The sequence below is a fragment of the Rhinichthys klamathensis genome, unplaced genomic scaffold, assembly GCF_029890125.1.
Source record: "Rhinichthys klamathensis goyatoka isolate OS25496 unplaced genomic scaffold, OSU_Roscu_1.1 h1tg000501l_1, whole genome shotgun sequence".
NCBI classification, from domain to species: domain Eukaryota; kingdom Metazoa; phylum Chordata; class Actinopteri; order Cypriniformes; family Leuciscidae; genus Rhinichthys; species Rhinichthys klamathensis.
The window spans coordinates 542353-568744 of NW_026606982.1; the positions used below are offsets into that span (position 1 = coordinate 542353).

The 26392-nt window shown below is 40.4% G+C and overlaps 1 protein-coding gene across 3 annotated transcripts; it reads left to right on the forward strand.

Annotated features, from left to right (window-relative positions):
- The first annotated feature begins 1701 nt into the window (after nucleotides 1–1701).
- On the forward strand, nucleotides 1702–25710 carry mark4a (MAP/microtubule affinity-regulating kinase 4a). 3 transcript variants are annotated; one of them, XM_056237860.1, is made up of 18 exons: nucleotides 1702–2365; nucleotides 5958–6155; nucleotides 9402–9455; nucleotides 12764–12812; nucleotides 12943–13008; nucleotides 13249–13319; nucleotides 13459–13515; nucleotides 13920–14156; nucleotides 15980–16099; nucleotides 16301–16400; nucleotides 16545–16654; nucleotides 16733–16907; nucleotides 16992–17203; nucleotides 18050–18153; nucleotides 18258–18542; nucleotides 20855–20937; nucleotides 21358–21402; nucleotides 21829–22013. In XM_056237860.1, the coding sequence occupies exons 1-18, from the start codon at nucleotides 2315–2317 to the stop codon at nucleotides 21891–21893; spliced, it is 2082 nt and encodes a 693-aa protein (XP_056093835.1). In that variant the 5' UTR covers nucleotides 1702–2314; the 3' UTR covers nucleotides 21894–22013. The 3 variants fall into 3 exon arrangements, with proteins under 3 accessions (XP_056093835.1, XP_056093836.1, XP_056093834.1); XM_056237861.1 differs by having other exon boundaries at nucleotides 20855–20933; nucleotides 21829–21910; XM_056237859.1 differs by lacking the exon at nucleotides 20855–20937 and having other exon boundaries at nucleotides 21829–25710.
- Nucleotides 25711–26392: the final 682 nt, after the last annotated feature.

A 26392-nucleotide genomic window follows, 5' to 3' on the forward strand; every position in this document is an offset into this window, starting at 1 on the left:
TGAGCATTAGACACTTCTTAAAAAAAATCCAAACTCAAGCGATGATATGGCCCCTTTTGCCTTGGGCAGTTAACTGACTTCAGATGACTGTCTGTATAGCTGAGCATTTGACTAAATGTAAACAATGTGATTAAACGGTGTCAGTCAATTACCTCCATTTTTGTAACTGGCAGTTTGTTGTGAGGTCTCTACACATTAGTGGCTTGCATCCTTTAGTATTTATAATCCTGTCCTTTGCCACTAGCCTGTAAATATTGTAAATATATAGTTCTACGCTCGGTCATTCATTTAGGCTACAATTTCACTGTTTATAAAAAGATTGATAGCTGCAACACCTTGAGCTATTCTCCTTGAGCTCAATATATAGGCTACACTTTTTAATAAGTAGCTATAATGACTACAAAATGACAACGAACAACGATTGAGAGTTTAAAGACCTTTACAGTCACGGAGAATAAGGTCTCTATCAGATTGTGTGCAGAGCCGATCCTGGCATCCCTGGGGCCCTAAGCAAAAATCTGTTAAGGGGCCCTCCTACCTGACCCATGAGCCATGTAAACCATTTGCCATTGCCACAGTCACACCTGACACCCCAGTTCTCCCACTACAATCCTCCCTCGTTTAGTTAGTACTAATGAAAATGTAATTCCTGATATCAGAAATAGACATATTTTATATTAATATCAATAATTCACATTTTAAATAGTACAATAAAAGCAATAATTGATACTTAATGGTTATTATTTACTGATTGATGTGCATCCATATTGACCAGTATGTCCAGCCAATCAACATTTTAAATGCAATAGTCAATATCAATAGATTGCTTTCCATCTTGCTTTATTGCAGGGTTGTAACTATTCTGATTTGGAGACTTGATAATCATTGTCTTGTTTTAAAGTGAGCGCCTAATGAGGAGTGCCATAACGCCCATATTGTACTGGTAACTGGTCCCCATAGATTTTTTTTTTTTCTGGAAAGTGCGCGTTACATTTCGTGCACGCGCATATGAACTCATGTTAACGCGCGACGCGGTTATCTTTTCCGAGCTGCAGTTTATAAACGAAAACCGTTGCCCTTTGTATTATCAAACGTAATATCATGAAAGTGCGTATCTATAGCCTACCACGAATTTAATTCATCGTGCTATTTATACGCCAAAAATGTTTTTTTTGCGTGCATATGCTACGCACTGTAAATCTCTTGGGTAGGATTAGGGGTGTGGAGTGCGTGCATATTACACGCCAAAAAGTGCGTATCATATGGCGCAAAAACTATTTTTGGCGTATAAATGGCACGAGAAATTAAATTTGTGGTATAAATACGCGCTTTCATGAGATCGGGCTGGAGACAGACAGATAGAGAGAGATGCACATCAACTTAACTTTACTGTTCTGTTCTGTGCTGACATCAAACTTGGAGAGGAGAGAACACAAGTTTACCTGATCGCTGTTCCCGCAATTCACTCACATGGTGTTTTTCTCTCAGTTTCTCTTTTCGTGACCAGAAGGATAGTTCCGCTTAATTATCTCATCGATGTTGTAAACTTTGATTGACGCGCTTTGACGCGAGGGGGAGGCGGGGCCTTGAGTAATTTGCGGGGCCCTACGCAGCTTGCGTAGTGTGCGTATAGGGAGGATCGGCTCTGATTGTGTGGAGCTCTTTAAATTGTCCATCGGTGCGCGCGCGTGTGCGTCCGCGCGCGCGTGTCAGTACCGAGACGAGCGAGCGCTAGCGGAGGCAGCAGTGGCGCATCTCACATATATCTGCCGCTGGAATATAACGGCTGCTTTAGGATGTGAACGGGTTTCGGCCTCGTCACCGACCAAAGCTTCTGTTTTCCCATGACAAACAGATGCGACAAGAGAACAAGCGAGCGCGAGAGTGAACGGTACAGTGGAGCGGAGAGATCATCGGTATTATTATGAGAAAAGAGGACGGGGTTGTCGGAGCCGTATTTGTTTTGCTCGCGGAGATGAGGCGGGGGGTAGCGAGTCGCTACAAAATCGTTGGGCTCCGGCCAAGCATTACTCTGTTTTAGCACATATATACCGCCGCGCTTGCGTTTACATCGTCAACAGACGCGTTTGATCGCTACGGTTTGCATCGCAGAAAAATAATGCAGCTGTCTCGAGGACATCTGTGAGATTTGCCGCTGCCATGACAGACGCAGGCTTTACCGAGCAGGCGGTTTGAGACGAGCACGGCCCCAGCTGTAGCAGCACGGCCGATGTGGGCTGCGTTTACCGGGGGAGATTAAATCTGCATACTGTTCGCGCTATTCCTCTTTAACCGTTTGCAATCTCAGGGAAAAATGTCCTCTCGGTCTGCTTTACCGTCTGCGAACGACCGGAGCACAGATCATGTAAGTATCATCATTTCAAATTAATTATTATTGTTGTATCATCTAGGCGCTCCGTTTCCACACATATCCTACAACGCCCAGAATAACGTCAGATGCACGGTCATTTTTGCTACCGGGATTGAATATCAGGAATTCATTGCCTGGTATCGTTCATTCATGGGAGGATGGAGAGGCAGGATAAATACAGTGGCCCATGTACGCGTAGCAGGTTCTTTGGCAAAATGGGCCGCGTCCTTGCATGTGCAAAGCAGCAAAAGAGGCGCTGCGAAACGCGCAGGCCATCCGCATAGTGTACACATCAGCGCATCATCTGCGCACGAGCGCGCGCTCCTCTCCCAGAGAGCGGTTTTGCTTCATTGGCAGAATTTGCGGGAGAATGGCAAGAAGCTCTGAGCACTCTGTCTCTGCAGATTAGAAAATGAATATAACCTTTTGTGGCACCAGAGTCATATAGGGAGGGTGAGGTTTTAGCGTTAGCTGTGATCTGCCGTCTCCGTTCGTCTACAGTTGCATGCTCCATGCTCAGACGCACTGGCTGGTGTCGTGGCCTACCAGTTCTGCGCCAGAACATAACAGTGTTTTATTAACTGACCTAGACTTGTGTTGGTTAATGTATTTAGTGTTGCTTCAATATCTTATTAAACAATCTAAAACAACTATGGTTTTAATTAGCCTAATTTATTTACTTAATAAAAGAGAGTGCTGTTGATGTCAAATCTATAGGGATTCAATTTATCTGACGTTTGACTGATTGAAACTGTCTGAAACCTTATAAAAAAAGTATAATAAAGCAAAAAATCTCAGCTGATGGTAAAGCTTAATGAATATAATTTTACTTGCTGTATATTTTAAAGCAAGCACCAAGGTAAACGTTTTAAGTAATTCATTGAAGTGTGCACAACTAACAAAATGTTATGTGAAGGATCATCAGGTTGTTGATGTCTTAACCGATTTGCATTTCTACTGTCTGGCTCACAATTATACATTCATTCATTCCCTTCTCTTTTTATGTACACTGCAATGTTTTTTTATATAAGTCTCTGATGCTCACCAAGCCTGCATTAATTTGATCAAAAATACAGTAAAACAGTAATATTGTTACAATTTAAAAGAACTGTTTTCTATTTGAATATTTTTAAATGTAATTTATTCCAGTGATGTCAAAGCTGGATTTTCTAAATCATTACTCCAGTCTTCAGTGTCACATGATCCTTCAGAAATCATTCTTATATGCTGATTTGCTGCTCAAAAACATTTCTTATTATTATCATCAATGTTGAAAACAGTTGTTCTGCTTAATATTTTTCAATGCTAAATTTTTTCAGTTTTTTTTTATGAAATTTCTAAAGAACAACATTTATTTGAAATGGAAATCAAACATTATAAATGTCTTAAAGGTCACTGTTTGATCATTCGTTTGCTAAATGTTTTCTTACTGACCCCAAATGTTTTGAACGGTAGTGAACGGTAAAAAATGACTAATTTCTTTCAAATTCAGCATTGTTATTCTTTAGACCAACTGCCGAAACATGCACAGGATTCTGGGATGTCATAGACAGCAAATGATAAATCTGTTATCAAAAACCAACCAGATGAAGACATCTTAATAAATAGTGCACAAATGTTGGATATGGATGTTGACTTCTTACCTGTGTGTATAAACTGCAAAGGCAGCATTTTTGAGCTTTCAGACAGTTTTAGAGAACACTAAATGGTGGTTATTAAATGTAACTCTGTAGTTTAGTACATGATGTATCCTTACATGGGACAGAGACATACAGGATTTTAGGATACAGAGCTAAGATAATGTGCATGGTACATTTTATTGAGCAAACATGTTTTGACCATAATATACCATTATGGAAAGTTGGGGCATTTAAAGGTCTTTGCATAACATAAAACAACCAGATCATAAATATAATGAAAATGTGAGCCAGAACTGGCTTATTGGTTAAGCCTACTTAACACCCACACATGCTCTCTCACATTTGGGATTCTCCCAACAAACCCTTTTCAAATAGGAGCAGTCTATGCTATATTCTTTATTTATTTGGTTATAATTTTTCAAAAATAAGAGGGAACCTGGTGCACAGTGTGTGCAGTTTGGCATATTGTGTATATAGCCTATAGCGTAGGATGCTGTGTGTGAGGTAGAGTCCAGTACGGCAGGGCATCGTTAGTAATTTATTCAATCCCTGAGCTGTAATCCCGTGGTCAGCGGTGCAGATGTGGACCTGCATGGGCATGTTTTGATTTCTGTGCGAGCTCCTTCCTCTCCCCTCTTAAGGGGGGCAGTTGGAGCCATTCAGTAAACTTCACCAGATGTTAGTTTGAGTGTTCAGGGTTCAGGTTTAAATGTGCTAATCTGTTTCAGCAGCGACAGACTAAAACCTCCATGGCAAAGTAAATTAATCCTGTATTATAGGGCAGAATTACTCAAACACCAATGCTTAAGCTCTCCTATACCATCATCACATCAGCCATCTAAATGATAATTCATATGATTTCAGTCACCATTTATTAAGGTTGTGCATGTGTTTGTGTTTCGCTGTGAATTTTTAAAATTAGATTTCATGTTTATCACAAGAAAGCTGAATTACAGCAACAAACTTCCCCTCAGATTTGCATATTTCTAAATAATTTTAGACCGTGTTTCACCGTGTGTATAACCAAACCTGTGAGGACTCCTTTAAAAGCAGTTACAAACCCTCTGTAAATGCGTGAACTAGTGATGCACTGAAATTATTTTTTTTACCAAAACATTGAAACCAAAATTAAAGCTTTATTTAGCCTAAAAACTAAACCTGAAAATGAAGGTTGAGTAATTAAATTGACCAAATTAAGCACAGGAATTTGTGCAGTTGTTTGCACGAAACAGACCCTGACATGGCTGAAACACATTAATGGAGAAACATTAATTAAATGCCACTGTTTCAGTCAATGGTATCGGCCCACCAAAACTATTTCGGCCGAATATTTTAGGTTGCCGAAATTCCGGTGCATCATTGCCTAATCCCAGATTTGAGCAACACAACTGTGACATTGTTCTTTTTTTAGAATTGTTCACACTATAGTAGTTAAATTAATTAATACATTAAATTAATAAGTGATGCAGTGGCCAAAGATAGCAAAACATTGGTATAAATAAATAAAATACTAATTTCTAGCTACTACAACAGTTGTGTGGCCCATCTGCATTAGTGTAGACTGATTTTTGTGTGTGTTAGTAAGAGGCTTAATCAGTAAATGAGGATTTAATTCAGAAATCTGGTGCAGTCGGTCAGTGCTGTAGCATTAGTCTGTTTCACTAAAGATTCCTTTCTTAAAACTTTCCTATTCCTCAATTAAATTCTGCTTTAATTAATTAAATTAATAAATCTACATGCGATTTCTGTGATCTGAGCTAACTAGGCTACTTGTCTTTTTTGCTGGCTAGACACACAGGCAGGTTAAATTCTTTCTTTGAGGCCATTTTCTTTTTTCTGTTTGCTTCAACAACAACACATATTCCCCAGTTTAATCCAGTCTATTTGTTAAAACTTTAATTAGAATAATCGTAATAAATTTTCTATGTGTCTGTCTCTTCGTCCAGCATGCATCTCTGGGGGCGAGTCGTTCAGAGAAGGGGACGAATGTGTCGAGTCGTTCACTGGGTGCCAGATGTCGTAACTCCATGGCCTCTAGCTCAGACGAGTTGCCCCACATCGGAAACTACCGGCTCCTTAAAACCATCGGCAAGGGCAACTTTGCTAAAGTCAAGCTAGCCCGCCACATCCTCACAGGCAAAGAGGTGAGAGCGAAAGAGAGAGTTTACATAGGTAAAACCAGAAGGGTGTGATAAGATGTAGGAGCTGCTGTAGTAGGTCTCATTCACATTAGAACACTTGTGAGCATTAATTCTTATTTCTTTGGGTGGTATATTTTTAAAGTGGTCCAACTTAAGTGTGAAAATTTCCACGCCCACGTTTACTTATTATAAACCAAAGCTGATATAGTGTGATTTTAGATGGACTTGTTAGTGGGCACCAACCATAATCTTGGACAATAATAGAATGTGATGTTTAAAGAGAAGTTCTTGCACACAGTGTTAAAATATGTACATTTCAACAAAAAAAAATCTAAAGTTTAAATACCATTATAGAAAGTTTGCATAATTAATAGTGAACTTATGTGTGGCAGTCTGGAGCCACGTATACACTTTGGGGAGTGACATCCGCATTTAAATGCAGATGAGAATCCCCTAAATTATGGTTGTGTATGGAATACAATCGTCACGCCCAGACTTAAAATGGTTGATATAACCATAACACTATTGTGGCTATAAATTAGGTAGCATGGATGCTAAAGGTTTTGTGCTCTTTTTGATTGAAGTAATGTTAGTGATCAGATACAATTTTTAATAAAATACCCATCAATGTGCTTTGTTTATACGCCTTAAGTTGTTACTAACAGCATGTGCTCTGTCTGAAGTGTACAGTATGAGTTACTTCTAGACCACATGGCTGGTGGGAGCAGCTACAGAAGAGACTGACAGACTGGCATGAGAATTTGCGAATGAGTCAAGACACATGGCTCTGTCTCTGACTTGCGCCACGTGAGAAGAAAAGAGACATAGACCCACATCTAATTACACTAGTTTTACAGTTGGGTGCTGTACCTGTACACATTTGGTTATCACTACCTGCATTTCTTTATTTATTCAGTATGGTTGTCACTCCTGAAAATGACCAAACCTCTGAAGCAAGGAGCAGTTTTATAACATTGACACAGATTTCTCTTCATATACTGTATTATTAAGCTATTTTATTATCTATCTTCTGTAGTATTCTAATAATAGAGTCAAATATATACAGTACTGGTCAAAAGTTTGGGTGTAGTAAGATATTTCTTTAGAAGTAATTAATACTTTTATTCAGCAAAGATGCATTAAATTGATCAAAGGTTACAGTAAAGACATTTATAATGTTACAATACAAAAAAATAAAATAAATGCTTTCTATTCATCAAAGAATTAAGAAATAATGCATCACGGTTTCCACCAAAATATTAAGCTGCACAACATTTTCAACACCGATGATAATAATAATAAGATTAATCATAATAAATGTGTCACAGTCATCGTCTGCACCATCCTGTCTTCGTCTTCACTAGACTTCCCAGAATCCCTCGTGTCTCCACCGTGACAGAAGAACCGACCAAACAAGAAGCATGGAAGTTACCCGCTTCCTTTTAACCCCAGCCAATGGTCTGGTCCATTGTTTTCAGGATGGCCTCCCAATTGAGGAATATGTGGCCAAATTCCTCGAAATTTCCCACCTCATGGACTGGGCTGACGATGTTTTGAAGACCGCATTCTGGTGCGGACTGGATGAATTGTTGTACCAGCACAGAGCCCTCACCACTGGTCCCGTCCAGCACAGAGCCTTCACCGCTGGTCCCGTCCAGCACAGAGCCTTCAACGCTGATCCCGTCCAGCCCTGAACCTTCACCGCTGGTCCCGTCCAGCCCAGAGCCTTCACCGCTGGTCCCGTCCAGCCCAGAGCCTTCATCGCTGGTTCCGTCCAGCACAGAGCCTTCATCGCTGGTCCCGTCCAGGACAGAGCCTTCACCGCTGGTCCCGTCCAGCCCAGATAGGTCCTCGCCGTGGCTGCCCGAAGGGCTGTCTCCGCCACGGCCGCCTGAAGGGTCTTCTCCGCCATGGCCACCCGAAGGGTCTTCACCGCCATGGCCACCCAAAGGGGCGTCTCCGCCATGGCCACCCGAAGGGTCTTCACCGCCATGGCCACCCGAAGGGTCTTCACCGCCATGGCCACCCGAAGGGTCTTCATCGCCATGGCCACCCGAAGGGTCTTCACCGCCATGGCCACCCGAAGGGTCTTCACCGCCATGGCCAGCCGAAGGGTCTTCACGGCCATGGCCACCCGAAGGGCCTTCACCGCCACGGCCACCCGAAGGGTCTTCCCCGCCACGGCCACCCGAAGGGTCTTCCCCGTCATGGCCACCCAAAGGGGCGTCTCCGCCATGGCCACGCGAAGGGTCTTCACCGCCATGGCCACCCGAAGGGCCTTCACCGCCACGGCCACCCGAAGGGTCTTCCCCGCCACGGCCACCCGAAGGGTCTTCCCCGTCATGGCCACCCGAAGGGTCTTCACCGCCACGGCCACCCGAAGGGTCTTCCCCGCCACGGCCACCCAAAGGGGCGTCTCCGCCATGGCCACCCGAAGGGTCTTTACCGCCATGGCCACCCGAAGGGTCTTCCCCGTCATGGCCACCCGAAGGGTCTTCCCCGTCATGGCCACCCAAAGGGGCGTCTCCGCCATGGCCACCCGAAGGGTCTTTACCGCCATGGCCACCCGAAGGGTCTTCCCCCGTCATGGCCACCCGAAGGGTCTTCACCGCCATGGCCACCCGAAGGGTCTTCACCGCCATGGCCACCAGAAGGGTCTTCACCGTCATGGCCACCCGAAGGGTCTTCACCGTCATGGCAACCCGAAAGGGAAAGGGCGTCTCCGCCATGGCCGCCTGCTCATCCTGTCTTCGTCTTCACTACACTTCCCAGAATCCCTCGTGTCTCCACACCGTGACAAAATGACACTGAAGACTGGAGTAATGACTGCTGAAGATTCAGTTTGGAATAAATTACATTTTAAAATATTTCAAAATAGAAAACCGTTATCTTAAATTGTAATCATTTTTCAGAATATTACTGTTTTTACTGTGTTTTTGATTAAATAAATACAGCCTTGCTTAAAATAAAATACTTATTTTAAGTATTAAAAATTCTTACCAACCCCAAACTTTTGAACGGTAGTGTACTTATTGTCATATTGTCTTATTGGATATTGTCATTTTTCATAACCAAGAATTGTTTAAACTGGTTTCCAGTTCCTCTAGCAAGTTGCTTTTGATAAAAGTATCTACTAATCAAATGACACTATAACAGGTTTGATTGAGTTTTTCTGGAGGCTATCTACCTGGCTTAAGGAAAAAAAAATGTTTTGGAGCTCAAATCACTAATTGTGATTTGTACATTTAGGTTGCAATAAAGATTATCGACAAGACTCAGTTGAACCCAACCAGCCTACAAAAGGTAAGACCATTATGTATATATTTAGTATTTATGTTTTCAAGACATTTTCTTCTTATTAAGACAACTGTCGACAAATGCCACACAATGATGTAATTTTAACACATTTAGTACAGAAACGGGAAAAAATATCCATGCACACTCTATATAAAGTGTCCAGAAAATCACATATTGAGTGCCACAAGTGAATAGTGCATATATAACTATATGCTTATCTAGAAAAGTTTGAGGCTCTTGGAAGTATTGCAGTAAAGTGTGTGTGTGTGTGTGTGTGTGTGTGTGTGTGTGTGTGTGTGTGTGTGTGTGTGTGTGTGTGTGTGTGTGTGTGTGGTGTTTAGTGTCTCTGTTGAGTCTGCGCTCTCGCCTGTATGCCAGTGACTCATCTGTCTCGTAATAGATTATCTCCGGCCTTCATTCCTCCTATTGAAGGCCAACACTCCACATTGCTCTGTGTTTGAGCATACATCAAGATTTTTTTTTTTGGATTATTGACAAACCTATGTTTGATAGACTTCTGTCTTTGAACACACTTGTGAAACAGTAGTTTTCAGTAAATCTGGATGGATCTTACATTAAATTTCAGCACAGACAACTGTGTTTAATTCAAGAGCTCCCATTTTGTGTGCAAAATTTGAAATGTAGTAACTTCAACATCAGTGATACTGTATGAACTGTCTTTTTTATGGGGAGCATATGCGTGTGAGTACAGTAATGTTTTTTTCTCTAAATATCTACTGTATTTCCATGCACTGTTTAGTTATGTTCATTTTATTCCAAAGTCTTCTGACTTATCTCTTTAAATCTGGCCATGGGCAGTCTTGTTTTCAAAATGCATCATTTGTTTGTGTGCTTAGTGTGTGTGTGTTGGAGAGGAGAGGTCGACAGCTGCGGTTCTCCACAGGCCCAGAATGCCCCACTGCGATTCAGTCTTGGCTCTGTAACACACACAGTTAACTGTACACAAACTGGAAACCACCCTTATTGAACATAAGTCACGTTTGGCTTTTTGATCACTCATATAGCTGATATGAGCTGGTATAGTGCTGGAATCACTGTTCAGTGGAGCATTTGCCAGTTGTTAGAGTAAGTGTTTGTCCCATACCTCTTTTCTTGCCCTTTAGTGTTGCACATAAAGGAAAGCTTAGAGATTTGTCCTGTGTCATGTTGCGTCATGATTTGTCTGGTTTGCTAGATGATAGTTCCTAATTGATCTCCCATAAAATAAGTATACAGAAAGTATGTTTACATGTGACATGGCACACTACAGCATTCATTCACAGTATGTGTCTGTCAGCAATGCTTCTTTCTAATCTTCTTCTATTCTTCTGATCTGCTTATTTTTTTGCAGTTAATTCAAACATCGCTGAACTCTTATGTCAACAACACAGTTTTACACATGTTTATTTTACTTTAGGAGTATCTAAAAGAACAAAATTAGGGCTAGGACTTTGCTCTATCCCCTGGTTGTTGATTGGATGATTGGATTGAGGCAGATCTAATATGAGCTTGCAGTCGATTGTAAGAACGGGGTGGGTTTAGGTTGACCAAATGACTGGAGAAGTCCAGCATAAGACACTTGAGAGGAATCTGTCGTTTCACTGTACAATCGTGTTAAGACATTTTGATTGAAAAAAAATGACTTGGTAAAAAAAAAAAACATGCATGGACATGGTCATTAAAGGTTCTCTAAGCGATGTCGGGTGACGTCACTTCTGGTTGACGTTTAAAGTATTGTCAAACAAAACGGAGGCTAGCTAGACCCTCCCTCCTCCTCATCCGCGCACTAACCCCCCAAACCCCGAAAAAAGTATGACGGGCCAGAGGTGGACATCTGGAGCCTGGGTGTCATCCTCTACACGCTGGTCAGCGGGTCTGTTCACAATACACATCATTTCAAAGCAGCTTTACAGAAAATGCACTAGTCCACATTACAATTTAGAGTGATCTGTTATCAGAGGTAACTGTCTAAGTTACGTATTTCAGAAATGTACATATACAAAATCACAGTTAGCGAAAAAGATATTAATTTAAACAATGTAATAATTTAATGCAGAAACAATGAGCTCATTGAAGTAATGAATACTTGTTTGTTAACAAATGATTATGACATTTAGAAAAATGTAGCATTTGTGCATGTTGATTCAGAGTTTGTGTCATCTGAAGTCTCCGCGGGAGCTGGCGCCGTCTCTTCATAGGTGTCGGGCATCTGAAGTCTTCATAATAGGCTGGATCCAAACTGGAGCTGACAAACTCTCTAGTTACCTCAGGATGCGCATCCCAAGATAAAACAGAGAAGCAAATAGAAAATAATTAGCGTAGCTGCTGTTCATTACATTAAGCAAGAATAATCATGTGCTTTTGATCTGATATAACTGTATAAGTTTAGGAGATGCATTATATTAATGTTTGGCTAAAGAGATGCGTCTTTAATCTAGATTTAAACTGGGAAAGTGTGCATGAGCCCCGAACATCATCAGGAAGTCTATTCCAGAGTTTAGAAGCCAAATGTGAAAACACTCTCCCTCCTTTAGTGGACTTACAGTAGATGTTCTAGGTACTATCAAAAGCCCATAGTTTTGTGACCTTAAAGAGCGTGATGGATTGTAGGGCGATAGAAGATTAGTTAAATATACAGGAGCTAAATCATTTAGAGCCTTATAGGTCAGTAGCAATACTTTGTAATTGATACGGAACTTAATAGGTAACCGGTGTAGAGATAATTGGTAATTATCGATAATTAGTTATATGATCTTATTTTCCTGACCTAGTAAGAACTCTAGCAGCTGCATTTTGGACTAATTGTAGCTTGTTTATTGAGGATGCTGTAAGATCAATAATAAACATTAAGACAATATATAGGGTGAATTTCCATTGCATGCCAACTTTAAACTGACAGTAACAGTTTTTAAATAGATTTAGTGGATTTTTGTTTTTGTTTTAACACAATATTGTGCTTAGTCATAATGAAAGAATGAGGCCATGTGATAAAAAATAGAGGAGTATTGTGATTAGCTTATAAGTCGACAACCCTCAGTAACCCACAGAGTTGAGAAAAACAGCTGATACAGATTGGTGCAGTTTCCACAGCAACATGAATGGTATATTGGGTACTCCCTTCAGACTGAGAGACAACAAAATACAGAAGTATATTCTATCTGGATTTTACTGTCCTACCTTGAGGCTGACGTTGATGATAATACGAATATCAGTATATTCTGGGAACAGAATTTAAATGTCATTTTTTTTCTTGATTATCACTGAAGAATCACACCACCCTCTTTTTCTTACTTTCTTTCTTTTTTCTCTTGCAGCTGTTCAGAGAAGTGCGGATCATGAAGACCCTTCATCACCCCAACATTGGTAAGATGCACTAAAATGCAACTAATGCCTGCACGAATGCTGCTTTTATAATAATGACTGTGCAAAATAATTAGCTAATGCTGTTTAAACGTAAGCTTTCCAAAAATATTTTATCTCTTATATATTACAGTGCAACTCTTTGAGGTTATTGAAACAGAGAAGACGCTTTATCTTGTGATGGAATATGCAAGTGGAGGTGAGCTCTGAAGTTCATACTGAAGTATGGAGTATACAACATTGTGTAACTACTACTAGTACATACTTGTGTGTCCATGAAAGTACTTTATGAGCTGTGTGAATATAGGGTGTTTATTTGTGTAATGTGGTTTTTCCCCAGAGCTGAAACATAATGCAAAAAGACCTTTGATACTCATAACATTTATAGGTGCATCTGTGATATTTTGGGACATTATTCGTGTGGGATTTGGTTTTCCAGGTGAGGTGTTTGATTACCTGGTGTCTCATGGGAGAATGAAAGAAATAGAGGCTAGAGCCAAATTCAGACAGGTGAGACATTTACCTAATGACTACAGCACATACAGTTTAAGATCAAGGTGTTGTCACATTAAGCTTCTGGTTTACAGTTTCATCTCCAGTTTCATGTGTTTTAATTGGGTCGTATTTTTTTTTTTCTATTTCATTTCAGATTGTGTCAGCTGTTCATTACTGTCATCAGAAGAATATAGTTCACAGAGATCTAAAGGTACGAGTTTGAATCTTTACACTGCAAATCTGATTTTTGTCTTGTTTTCACATTAACAATATCTGAAACATCTCTTAACACTTTTCATTTTACTTGAGAAGCAAAATTGTGTGAGGATATATCTTGAATTATGCAGATTTTTCAAACCCCATTAAATCTTATTCAGTTTTGATAATAATTAATCATTTTAAAGATACAAACATATACAAAAAAAAAGTTTTTTTAGCACTGTACAAGCACTATGCTGTACAAGTATTATGTACTATTACTGTTTGTAGTATTTGTTTGTATCACTTTCTGTCCTGTTTATTTCTCTTTGTTTTTCTCTCCTTCACACAGTTCATCTGTACAACTTAATTATTTTTCTGCCTCCTTCACACACTCATGACTTTCTGTATTTGTAGGCAGAGAATTTGCTGTTGGATGCAGATGCTAACATAAAGATAGCAGACTTTGGCTTTAGTAATGAGTTTACGTTGGGAAATAAGTTGGACACCTTCTGCGGTTCCCCGCCTTACGCAGCTCCAGAGTTGTTTCAAGGAAAAAAGTATGACGGGCCAGAGGTGGACATCTGGAGCCTGGGTGTCATCCTCTACACGCTGGTCAGCGGGTCTCTTCCTTTTGATGGACAGAACCTCAAGGTACAATTACTTTGTTCCTACACTCACAATGATAATTTCCTGCCACTTTACTCCCTACGGGGAAATAATTGATACAGTCTCTTATTGCAATATTCTATGATTGTGTGATATTGATAAACTGACACCAGTTACATTTCTATTTACAACAAGAAATGCACTTCCATTCCTTAGTTTAATTGTTTTTTGAAAGACATCTCTTTTACTCACCAAGGCTGCAAAAATACAGCAAACATCGTAATGTTGCGAAATATTATTACAATTTAAAATAATTGAATTCTTTGATCAATAGAAAGTAATAATTTTTTAATTAATTGAATGCACCCTTTCTGAATAAAAGTATTAATTATAATAAAAAAATCTTGGTAGAGTACATTGAGGGAAATGTTTTTTTTACGGTACTTTGAATGTGTCTTAACTTTGGTTTTAAACATTTCTTTAAACAAGTTTTAAACAAGTTCTTTAAACCCTTATTTCTAAATTCTTTAGTATCTTACTGTCTAAAGTTTATGACACACCAAGCCGACGTCAAAGTCGCCATGGAACTGTTCCTGTTTTTACATGGAATGCAAGAACAGAGCGAATAAAAAAATTCTACATAAATGTAATATAAAATTAGATACAGGTTAGGTAGATTAGGTACAGAAATTGAATAAAGTAATCAAATGGGTATAGTCTTCACTGTATCATTTAAATATAGATCAATCCTTATTAAAGTTACAAAAGTTATTCAGTCAAGAGCAACGAGTGATTTTTTTACAGTGATTCTTTTGTTGTTTGATTAACATCAAAACACAGACAGCAGCAGGAATATTAGGCTGCTGTCACTTTAAGACATAATGCACGGATCTGATACCGTTACACATGAGTTTTCTTTCTCCGCTGTTTACATTCACTTAAGACATAACTGTATGTTAAGGATACTCGCCAAGACTGTTTTTTTCACATCATTTTGTGTGAAATTGTCCATTCAAGCGCAAGAAGACTTGAAAGAGAGCTCAATTCAGTATTTGGGTGCTGTCAGATGCTGCTTATTGGGCACACAGCGCATGTGAGTTGTTGTTCGCATCTTCTTGCGCTTGAATCTTTAAATTGGCAAAGCTTAAAAACACGTAAATCTTCTTGACGATGCAGCACTGCCCCGATCGGGACCGTGACAGTTCTGTCAACTCTTGGCCATCGAGCATTTAGAAGTGTCAATTCTCCTAGCGTGTCAATTCTCTTTACGTGGCATGTGTAAGCCCCTCTTTTTCTCTCACGTTAAGTGTGCGTGTGTGAGAGAAAGCGACAGAGGGTGCTCTCAGTTGAGCGATGGTACATAAAGTTCACCAGGCAATGGAATTATATCTGCGCTAAACTTATTTTTTTTGCCTCTATCTCAATCACAGGCGACTGAAATCATACAATTTAATAGCCATTAGCTAATTAAATAAGTTTTTTAGTGAGTGATTTACTCGCACTGTAGAGGGTTGTTCTTAATTCCATGTTGCTCATGTTATGTTATGAAAATATTTGCACACTGGAATGCTCAGGTAAGATGATGTAAAATTAGAATAGCCTTTTGTCTCTGCTGTCTTGACTCGCTTTCATCACTTTCACTTTTATTCTTGAGCACTGACACATTCTCTAGACTGAACAGTCAATCAGAGCAATCAGGGCAATCTCTCTCACCAACGGCCCCGATACGGATTCAATATTCTGAATGAGCCGAAAACTAGCCTGACAGAAGCTCACCAATGGCCAACTGTCGGCTTGGTGTGTCAAGACCCTTAAGACCACACTGATATCTGTTTGTCACATTGTTTGCTGGTGCATGTGTTTTCCAGGAGCTGCGTGAGCGAGTGTTGAGGGGGAAGTACCGTGTACCCTTCTACATGTCCACAGACTGTGAGGGGATTCTGCGCAGGTTTCTTGTGCTCAATCCCAGCAAACGTTGCACTCTAGAGGTGCCTACTTGCACATTCATTGATACTCTCTACCATACCAAATACTAATGTGCCTATTTCTGTGATGTAGGATGTACAGCATGTATTTGCTGGAAGTCGCTAAATGCTATTATTAGTGTATGATTCGTGTTAAGTCAAAGCAGATAAATGAATGAGCTAAGAAGTTTATGTGTAGTCAGGATGCTGGTATTTCCTCCACAGCAAGTGATGAAGGATAAGTGGATGAATTCAGGGTTTGAGGGCGATGAGCTGAAGCCTCACATTGAGCCAGCAGAGGACTACAGTGACGCCAACCGCATTGGTGAGCATGTAGACCAGTAAGAAACTGGTTAAAGTATTTTACTGCTGTTACTAACTGTTCTGTTACTGTGATGCATAGAATAAAGAGAATGATTGCGTCTGGAAATATTTCTTTCTGTTCTCACTTATTTATTTGTCTTTTCAGAGATTATGGTCGGGATGGGTTTTACTACAGAAGAAATTAAGGACTCTTTACTCACTCAGAAATATAATGAAGTCACGGCTACATATCTACTGTTGGGCCTGAAGACTGAGGTAGTATATAATACATGAGGTAAACAAAGTCCTGAAATCTGTGTTTATTTATTTATTTTCATTGCTTTTTGGTCATAGGATGGTGCTGAGTCACGAGTTAGTGGCAGTATGACGTTGCCACGTGTGCGTCCAAGCCCAATGACCAATGGAACCAACAAACAATCCTCTTCTTCATCATCTTCCTCATCTTCACACAGCAAGACTCAGCGCAGCGCCTCTACCTACCACCGCCAGCGACGGCACAGTGACTTCTGTACGAGACACTTGAGCTTCAACTCTAAACATAAACGTACTTCTAATTGTTTATGATTATAATCATTATCAGTTTGTTCTGCAGGTGGTCCTAGCATGCCTGTGATGCACCCTAAGCGTAGCCCGACCAGCGGTGGAGATCGTGAGCTGCGTGAGAGCCGCATGCCGCCGAGGAAGGCCAGCTGTAGTGTAACGGGCAGTCGAACCCTACCACCATCTAGTCCAATGGTCAGCACCGCCAACAACCCCAACAAGGCAGAGATACCTGATCGCCGCAAGGAGATGACCGCCACCACAGTGAGAGAAATTTCTCTAATTGAATCATTATTTTATTATATACACACTATTGTTGAAATGTTTGGGGTCAGAAGTTTTTTCTTTTTAAGAAATTAATAAATTTATTCAGCAAGGACGCATTAAATTGATCAAAAGTGAGGGTAAAGACATTTACAAAGTTAGAAAAGATTTCTATTTCAAATAAATGCTGTTTCTATTCATTAAAGAATTTAAGCATGTGGTGGTGATGGCGCAGTGGATAAGACACTTGCCTTTGGTGTGAGAGACCCGGGTTCGGGTCCCTGAGCAAGACACTTAACCCCTAGTTGCTCCAGAGGTGTGCGACCTCTGACATATATAGCAATTGTAAGTCGCTTTGGATAAAAGCGTCAGCTAGATGAATAAATAAAATAAAAATAAGAAAATAAAGAATCCTGAGAAAAATGTGTCATGGTTTCCAGAAAAATATTAAGCAGCACAACTGTTTTCGACATTGATAATAATAAGAAATGTTTCTTCAGCACCAATAATAATAATATAATAAAATAGAAAAGTTATTTTACATTGTAATAATATTTCACAATTTTGTATTGTATTTTTGAGCAAATAAATGCCACCTTGATGAGCATATGTGACTGAATCCTAAATATCAAAAATAATCATTTTGCACCATAATTCTTTTTTAATTTAAATTTTTAATACTTAAACTTTCTGTTTATTTTAATTACATTTTTAATCCTAGGTTTTCAATATGGTCTCAGAGTGTTGGATCCCATTTTATGAGTGTACGTGTGGCATTGTGTTTTGTAATGACATTCGTTATTTTGTGGGGGGTTAATGAAATGTTGTCTGCCATCTTCCTTGCAGAACAATATCCCAGGAAGTACTATGACCCGTAGAAACACGTACGTATGTACAGATCGTTCCAGCACTGACCGACACTCGCTGCTGCAGAACGGCAAAGACAACAGGTGACCAACACACATTCACAAACACAGTCACACTCTGTCACTGTGCTGCATATTGCAGTGCCCTGTCTGACTCTCATTCACTATCTGTGTCTATCTCTCCTTAGCTCTCTGTCTCACCGCCTCCCTCCCACCTCTCCCTCCACTCTCAGTATTGTTGGAGCGGGAGCATCCTCCTCTTCTTCCTCAGGTGAGCGCTGTCGGCTGACACGTGGATCCACCATCCGGAGCACCTTCCATGGGGGTCAGCTCCGTGACCGTGTACCGCCCACCTATGGACCTCCGCCCACGTCGCCCACCCTGAGTCATGACGCTGGAGCCCTGCCGGCCAATGCCCGCAGCCGGGCCACCTCTAACCTGTTCAGCAAACTCACCTCCAAACTCACACGCAGGTAAGAGAAGTTCTCATCATACATATAAAAACATATGCATAGCTATGCATTAAAAAGTATCGCACATCACATGACAGGAAACAGGTTTAAGCATCATTTAGAAGGGAAAGCTGTCTCTGATCCAGATCCCTCTGATTCTAAAGCTGTTTACTCTGACAAAGTTTTTTTTTGCTGGAGGTTTATTGGTCACTGTACCTTTAGTCACTACCTGGCATTTGTGCTGCTGGATGCAGCAGTGTATAATCCATTATATCATATGGGCTTGACATTAACACCATCCAAGCCGCCAAATGCGGGTGGATTTCAGCAGTGGCGTGTAACGCATTCACTCCTTCTAGCCACTTTGGGAGGGCTGAATTTTATATATAATATATTTATATTTCTATTGTAGTCTTTTAAAAGGCATCTGAAATAATAAACTAAGTGTAATTTAGTGTTGTCACAAATATTGATTTTTTGATACATATCGATGCTGAAATATCTGAAACGCTTCCAATACTCATTTTCCGCAGAATAGATACACCAGCTGCACTTTCTCGCACTTTCTCGCTTTCTCATCTCTCCGACAGCGAGTTAACACACAAACCCGCCTCCCCTCACTCACTCGTTTCATTTGCTCCGGATGAATATTGTTGTTGTTACAGGGGGATTGCGCGTTTTGCACATAATTTTATTCCTGTGGATTTTGTGCTCAGACCCAAAGTATGTCCACATAAAGCTGCCTCTCAGTACAATTGAGTTATTTACATTTACATTTAGTCATTTAGCAGACGCTTTTATCCAAAGCGACTTACATCTGAGGACTAAAGCAAGGGAGTCATCGTGAAGAGGGAAGAACGACGCAAGAAGTGCTCAAAATACAAAGTTCAGGCATTGCTCAGAGTAGCAAAAGCCAGACAAGGGAAGATTTAAAAGGGAAGGAAAGATTTGAAAGAGAAGAATTTTTTTTTTTTTTTTTTTTTTTTTTATGTTAAGTACTCACGGAAGAGATGAGTTTTCAGTTGTCTTTTGAATGCTGTCAGGGATTCTGCATTACGGACGAGGGTGGGGAGTTCATTCCACCAGCATGGAACCGTGAATGAGAATGTTCTGGAGAGTGATTTAGTGCCTCGCTGTGATGGCACCACGAGCCGTCGCTCCTTGGCCGATCGTAGGCTTCTGGTAGGGACGTAGACTTGTAGTAGGGAGTGAAAGTAGGACGGAGCTGAGTCTGTGGTAGATCTGTAAGCAAGCGTCAAAGCTTTGAATTTGATGCGAGCAGCGAGTGGTAGCCAATGCAGGGAGATGAACAGCGGAGTGACGTAGGGCCCTTTTGGGCTCGTTGAAGACAAGGCGGGCTGCAGCATTCTGGATCATTTGTAGAGGTTTAGTAACACATGATGGAAGTCCAGCCAGAAGAGCATTGCAGTAATCAAGCCTAGAAATAACCAGGGCCTGGACGAGAAGTTGTGTTGCATGCTCAGTTAGGAAAGGCCTGATCTTCCTGATGTTATACATTGCAAACCTGCATGATCGAGCTGTCTTTGTAATGTGGTCTGTGAAGGTCAACTGGTCATCAAATATTACTCCAAGATTTCTGACTGACCTTGATGGGGTGATTGAGGATGACTCTAGCTGGATAGTGAAGTCGTGCTGTAGAGATGGATTGGCAGGGAGGACGAGAAGCTCAGTCTTTGCCAGGTTGAGCTGCAGGTGATGTTCCTTCATCCATGCCGAGATGTCCGCCAGACAGCTTGAGATCCGTGCAGCTACTGTGGGATCATCTGGTTGAAATGAGAGCTGCTTAATGCACTTAACCAGTCAAATACACACAAAATAATGTTAAAATGCCAGTCTTGGTGAGTATTCATGTATTCATGTTTTGTTTTAAGTGAACGTAAGCAATTAAGAAAGAAAACGCATGTGTAACAGTATAATGGATCCGTGCATCCGGTCTTAAAGTGACAGCAGCCTAATACACCTGCTGCCAAATTTTAATATTTTAATATTATCTCATAATTTGGCAGCAGGTATATTAGGGATTCCTTAAAAAAAAAAAAAGAGCTACAGTACAACCTGTCCAATAACACTGGGGTATTCTTTCAGATTAAAAATTAGATGTACACTCATGCTTCACACCTCCTTGGCGTATTGCCTCTTTTTTTCAAGCTTTCCAAGCTTACAAATGTGTACTTTTCCTAATCTCTCCCTCTTTGTTCTTATTTTTCTGTTACCTTTCTTTCTCCCCATTTGCTCTCACTATCACTCAATCCTTCTGTCTTTGACTTTCTCTCTGTCTTTCTCTTGCTCTCCTCGTTGTGTTTCTCTCCTAGGGTCAATCTTGACCCCTCTAAACGCCAAGGCTCTAATAAATCAGTGTCGGGTTGCACTCTTCCACAGGGATCCAAAACAGTTAGTAAGTTCCTTTGTTTGCCTGTCTGTTGCCGCTGCACGTCCGTCGTTCTCTGCACATGGCACGCCTATCTGCATGCAATGTCCTTTGCAGAATTGTGCGAGTCTGATAAATAGGTTGTGAGGGTGAGGAAAGTCTGGATGATGGTGCATGGAGGTTTTGTCTCTAATCGGTTTGCATGCATCCAGGAACATACAAAAGTTTTTATTCGTTATGACTGTTGTACTTTGCTCAGGATCAACATCAGGATAGTTATAGTTATATTGACCAAATTACAGATTAAATTGCTGGGTCATCTTCATACAGGACTGAGAGATCCAGATAAGCATGATTGTCTTTTTGTTAGTTATGTTGGAGTTGTGTGAATGGATCGGTCACTGTTGGGATAATGCAGATCATCTCAAGATGTGTGCTTTTTTGCAGGATCACAAATGAATCTGAGGGAGTCAGCAGATCTTCGGTCACAGGGTGAGTCCTCATATGATACTACACTTTATGATCAAGAAATATCCAATTAAATGTTCATGTCATGCCAACTTTAAGAACAGACTTTGTCAACAGATTGCAATGAATAGACTAATATAAACTTAAGTTATGGATAATTTATAGCATAATTGTTATACATTTAAATAACACTAAAGTATTAATACATACACAAAGTAAAAAAATCTGCCAATAATTAACATAAAAATATTATTAATAAGTAGTAATAGTAAATAATAGTAATACAAATAATAACATTATACAATTGCATAAAACAAGGGTGATGAAAGCAGTGACTTCTTTCTGAAGATGTGAATCTCAAATATGAGTTTTGCAGAAACTTTTTTTTTGTAAATCTTTCTCAGTATTGCTCTCTCTCGTTCTCATGCTCTTTTCCTCTCTATTTTCCAGTGGCCATTTATCTGGGGATCAGAAAGCGTCCCAGTCCTGGGGCAGGGGAGGGGGGTGGGATGTAAGGGGTCGTTTCCCCCGTCCCCCCCGGGCCCCTGCAGAAGTGGTACTGGCCTTGCGTGAGGCAGCGAGGGGATGCGGCTGCCAGGTCCGGCACGCTGGCCCGTTTCTGCTGTGCTGCAGTCATGGATCGGCAGGATCAAAAGTCGCATTCCAAGCTGAGGTGTGCCAACTGAGTGTGGGTCCCGCAGAGACAAACGGAGTTCGCTACACACGCCTGTGGGGGGCTCCCCTCGCCTTCAGGCACATCGCATCACAGATCTCTAAAGAGGTGGAGCTCTGAGGGGACGGGGGAGGAGACTTGACTCGTAGATGTCCCCTCACTATATCCGTTGTTATAGAGATCTGACCTATGTGTTATAGACAAAATCTGATCCCTCCAACAACACTCAACACACACCTGAACACACATACACGTAAACAAACACAGTCACCTTAAAAGCACGGGACACTCAATCCTGACAATATGGAAATCTAAAGTACAAAAACAAGCACACCCCTTCCATGCATAAACATGAGCGCTATTAGAGCGCTACAGATACACACACACACACTCACTCTCTGAAAAGCCTCATTCACTGGGTCTGGATTGAATCCAGTTTAGTATTTTTATTCTCATTCTAGTCATGAAATTCTTACTTCAATAATTGATGTCATTCTTTTTTTTAACCACTTTTGTATGTTTTCAACAAGTCTTGACATTTTAAACGGGTCATCATTTTTATGTTTTTGTGATTTAATGTGTCTTACATTTTCTTAATACTAAGTCAAAGCATTGAATCATTGACAATGTAGGACTGTAGCTGCCAATGAACTATATGCACAAATGTGAAGTTGGCAAACGTATCCTAACTTCATCATAGCTCACGGTGCGCACCCAAATCCACATCACATTCGCTGGCGACCACAAATTTGATCAGGCTGCAAGCCAACCATCTACACTTTGTTTTTGAGATTGTCCGAGCAAAATTTTGTTCCCTAGATTAGAAATCTGTTTTTCTGATGTATAGTGCCAGTTTACTTACTTTCTACCATGTTTAATTTAGAAGAGACATTTAATGCCAAATGACTTTCCCTGACCCTTCTCGGACACAGGCACGTTGATTGGTTGGTTGTTAATCCTTCATTTCAACTCCTAGTTAGTTAAACTTTGCAAATAGTCACCTCTCCTTTTATCCAGTCTGAGTGGAGTTGAGGTTATCACATGAGTGATTTTACTAAGACAGATGGTTTTAGTGTTCAGTGTCATAAAAAAGACACACTTCCTGCATTGTAGATATCTGATTAAATTGCATGTCTAGAAAAAAACACCTTTCTTATTCAATATTATTGAATTGTCAATAGATTCTCTCCCACCTCCAGTATTAAAAAGAAATAGAAAAGTAAATATCCAATACAGAAATGGTGTTTGCATTGCAAAATATGTTGTGGTTCAGCATTAGCAGACATTAAATCATAGTCACATTCATTAGCACACACGTGTCAGCTTTTTTCTTTAAAATTCCCAGGCTTTATATATGACTAAATTGGTATTGAAAAATATTTTGATCCCTTACCCAATCATTTTGGCACCAGATATCTAAAATGCAGGATGTTTTAATGCAAGAGTACAGGAAGAGGTTCAGTGCTCTCACTACTGAAATATGTTTTTGGGGCAAAGGCACCAACAGGGCTTTGAAAAACGTGATTTATTTATTTATTGTAAAATCAGTTGCACTTGCAATCTTGTAATAATATGGCATCTATATGGCTCTGTTTCCATTGCAAAATCTTAACAATGCTGTGTAACTAACAGAAATGCAGTTTAAAAATGGACCATGGACATTGTGTCATGGACTGGTCATGTTTTTGCTATAGCTCATGTTGGTTTTTATTCATACACAAGTTTGTCTCTTTAACAGATTTGTAATCATGTTATTATCAATTTAACAGGGGTTTCATTTGCAGGTTTGAGACCTGAATAGAATATATATGCTGCTTCAGATTTTTCTGTCATGGGTAGAATTAGGTTTGTTTGGAGCTTATTTTTAAAATAATACTCTTGGCTTACTTTTTGATCGAACCAGTTCTGGTTTTTGATGTGTAACAAGGCCTAGTTTTGCAATAGTTGTCAATTTGCCAAGCATAAGCAATTCACAACCGACGGTGATCAAAATGTAATTGTGAATGGTGATAATTGTGCAATAGCATTAGATGTTACTGTCATGTCTAGAAGTTGTTTCTATCTTAATGCAAAGCCATGCTTTGACCCTGTTGGTGCTGCCAGCCCGTAGACAGTACGATATTGATCAAGGACATGGTTTGAGCAATGAGGGCATAGTGTATAGGACACTTGCTAGTTCAGTTTGGATAAACAGGTTGATTTAATATGGTTGGTCTGTTATTTTTTGATTGGGGAATCATTGTGCTGTCATGTGTGAAATATATTGTAGATACTAAAGGATTATATGCCACTTTCTCCATGTTTGTGATGGCATCTCCCTCTGTTCATGAGAGGGTGTTGGATTGTGGTACAGAAAACAAGCTTGGTTCTTGATTTTGGTTTTGTCTGCTGCAAGTATGTCAAATGCTTTGAGATGCTTGAAAGTTCACTTGTTATGACTGACTCCACAGGTATCACTGTGGTGCTTCACCATTGACCTTTAGCCAGACAGTGAGCCTCCTAGCCCACCTTGCAAGTCTGACATCTTATCATTCATCCACTTTTTGTTGTTCACTTTATTCTCTGCTTTTGTGCCGCACATTCGCAAAGACACCTAGTTTCTCCTCGTCCAATTGCTGAATCACTGGAAATCCTCGTGTCATTGTTCTGTCTGCTCTGTGACTGGACTCCTGTTGTGGAGACGCTCCCTGTTTTAAACTGAACAGGGTAAAGACTGCACGTCCTGGACCAGTCTGACCCGGTCTCCGCATCAGACCGGCTCTGTCTGGTTTGGACTGCTAGGATCTGTATCTGTTCGACGTCCATTAAGACCTCTGTGCACTCATGTTGACTTGAATCAGCTGCATCCTATGGCTCTGTGGGTTTATACCCATGTTTGGCCACCGGAAGGCGCCAATGTCTTAAATGTGAACACTTCGAATTGTGTATATTTGCACAGGTACTTAATTTATTTTCTAGAATAATTATCTTGGGAGAAAAAAATTATTGGTTTATATCAGTCAAATTCTGGCTGTATATAAAGATTATGATACTGATGATAATATTGTGAGTATAGTATATACAGTATTTTAGAATTCCAGGTAAATTCATAGCTAGAGCAGAGACCCTCTGCTAGCTCTCCAGACGTTTCTATGTGTGCTGAAGTGAAACACTAAACTGCAATCCTGCATGATTCAGAGCAAGGATGGAGAAAGAGAGACTACATATGTGAAATAACAGAACGGGCAAAAGCAAAAGAATTTGAGGGAGAGAGAGAGCGTGTATGCGTGTGCATGTATGTGTGAATGTGTGCGTCTGTGTATTGCGCTACTCTGTTGACCTGCCTCCCTCTCTCTCTCTCTCTCTCTCTCTCTCTCTCTCTCTCTCTCTCTCTCTCTCTCTCTTTCTCTCTCTCTCTCTCTGCTGGTAGGAAATGTTTGTGTGAGAGGATGGCAGCCATACTTGACCTGGAGTGAAAGTGTGTCCGTATGAATTAGCTTTTCTTGATGTTATTTAAAGGCATTAAAAAGAGTATTAGCGAGAATTGTGAGTTGGTGTGCCGGGCGTGAAACGTCTGAATGACAAATCCCTCCAGTTCAGTGTTGTGCTGTCTGTGATGTAAACTGTATGCTATGATATTGGGTTTCTCATGATGCATTTAGCTAATATGCAATATGACAAGAGAGAAGTCAGGTGGGCAAACTATATATGAGAGAGAAAGAGAGTGCAAGAGAGAGACAGAGAGATTAAAACCTTGATGCTGTTTGCAGAAAGTAATTTCGCCCCCTTCGCCCCCCCCCCCCCCCCCAACCCAACCCAACCCCAGAGGTGTTTGCACCTCTGGCCAAATATTAAAATGGAAACAAAAAATCTTGAGAGAAAATAAACTTCACTGATGTTGGCGTCTTTGCTTGTGTTCAATTATTGTTTGGTGTATTTGTGTTTTATCCGGATTTATGGCAAAGTCTGTCCCTCTTGTATATGGGTACTTTATTTGGTGTCTGACTAGAATAGATAGGATATCACTTATGTATTTATTTATCTATCATGAATTTATATTATTATGAATATGTTAAAGTTCCCCTGTAGTCAAAAATTGTATCCTTTAAAACTCATCTTTGATCACCAAAATGACATATTTAAAAAAAAAATCTTCATGCCTTAAAATAGCTTCTATGCAACTCTACACCCTTGCTTCATTTAGTATGAACACCAAATACACACTGATCCCTAGACCTACCCGTCACTGTAACCTTAACCAATTAAATTGGGGGGGTATATTATTAGTCTTTTGCTTGACTATGTTGCTAATGTTACACAAACTGTTCCTGTTCGCCATCTCAGTCTGCCGGCACGTTGATG

Bases quoted from the DNA above. Each gene is read 5' to 3' on its own strand.
- mark4a (XM_056237859.1), top strand. From the start codon at position 2,315: ATGTCCTCTCGGTCTGCTTTACCGTCTGCGAACGACCGGAGCACAGAT. The intron at 14,157-15,979 runs GTACAATTACTT...TGTGTTTTCCAG, and splicing joins TTGATGGACAGAACCTCAAG to GAGCTGCGTGAGCGAGTGTT. The intron at 17,204-18,049 runs GTGAGAGAAATT...TCTTCCTTGCAG, and splicing joins AGGAGATGACCGCCACCACA to AACAATATCCCAGGAAGTAC.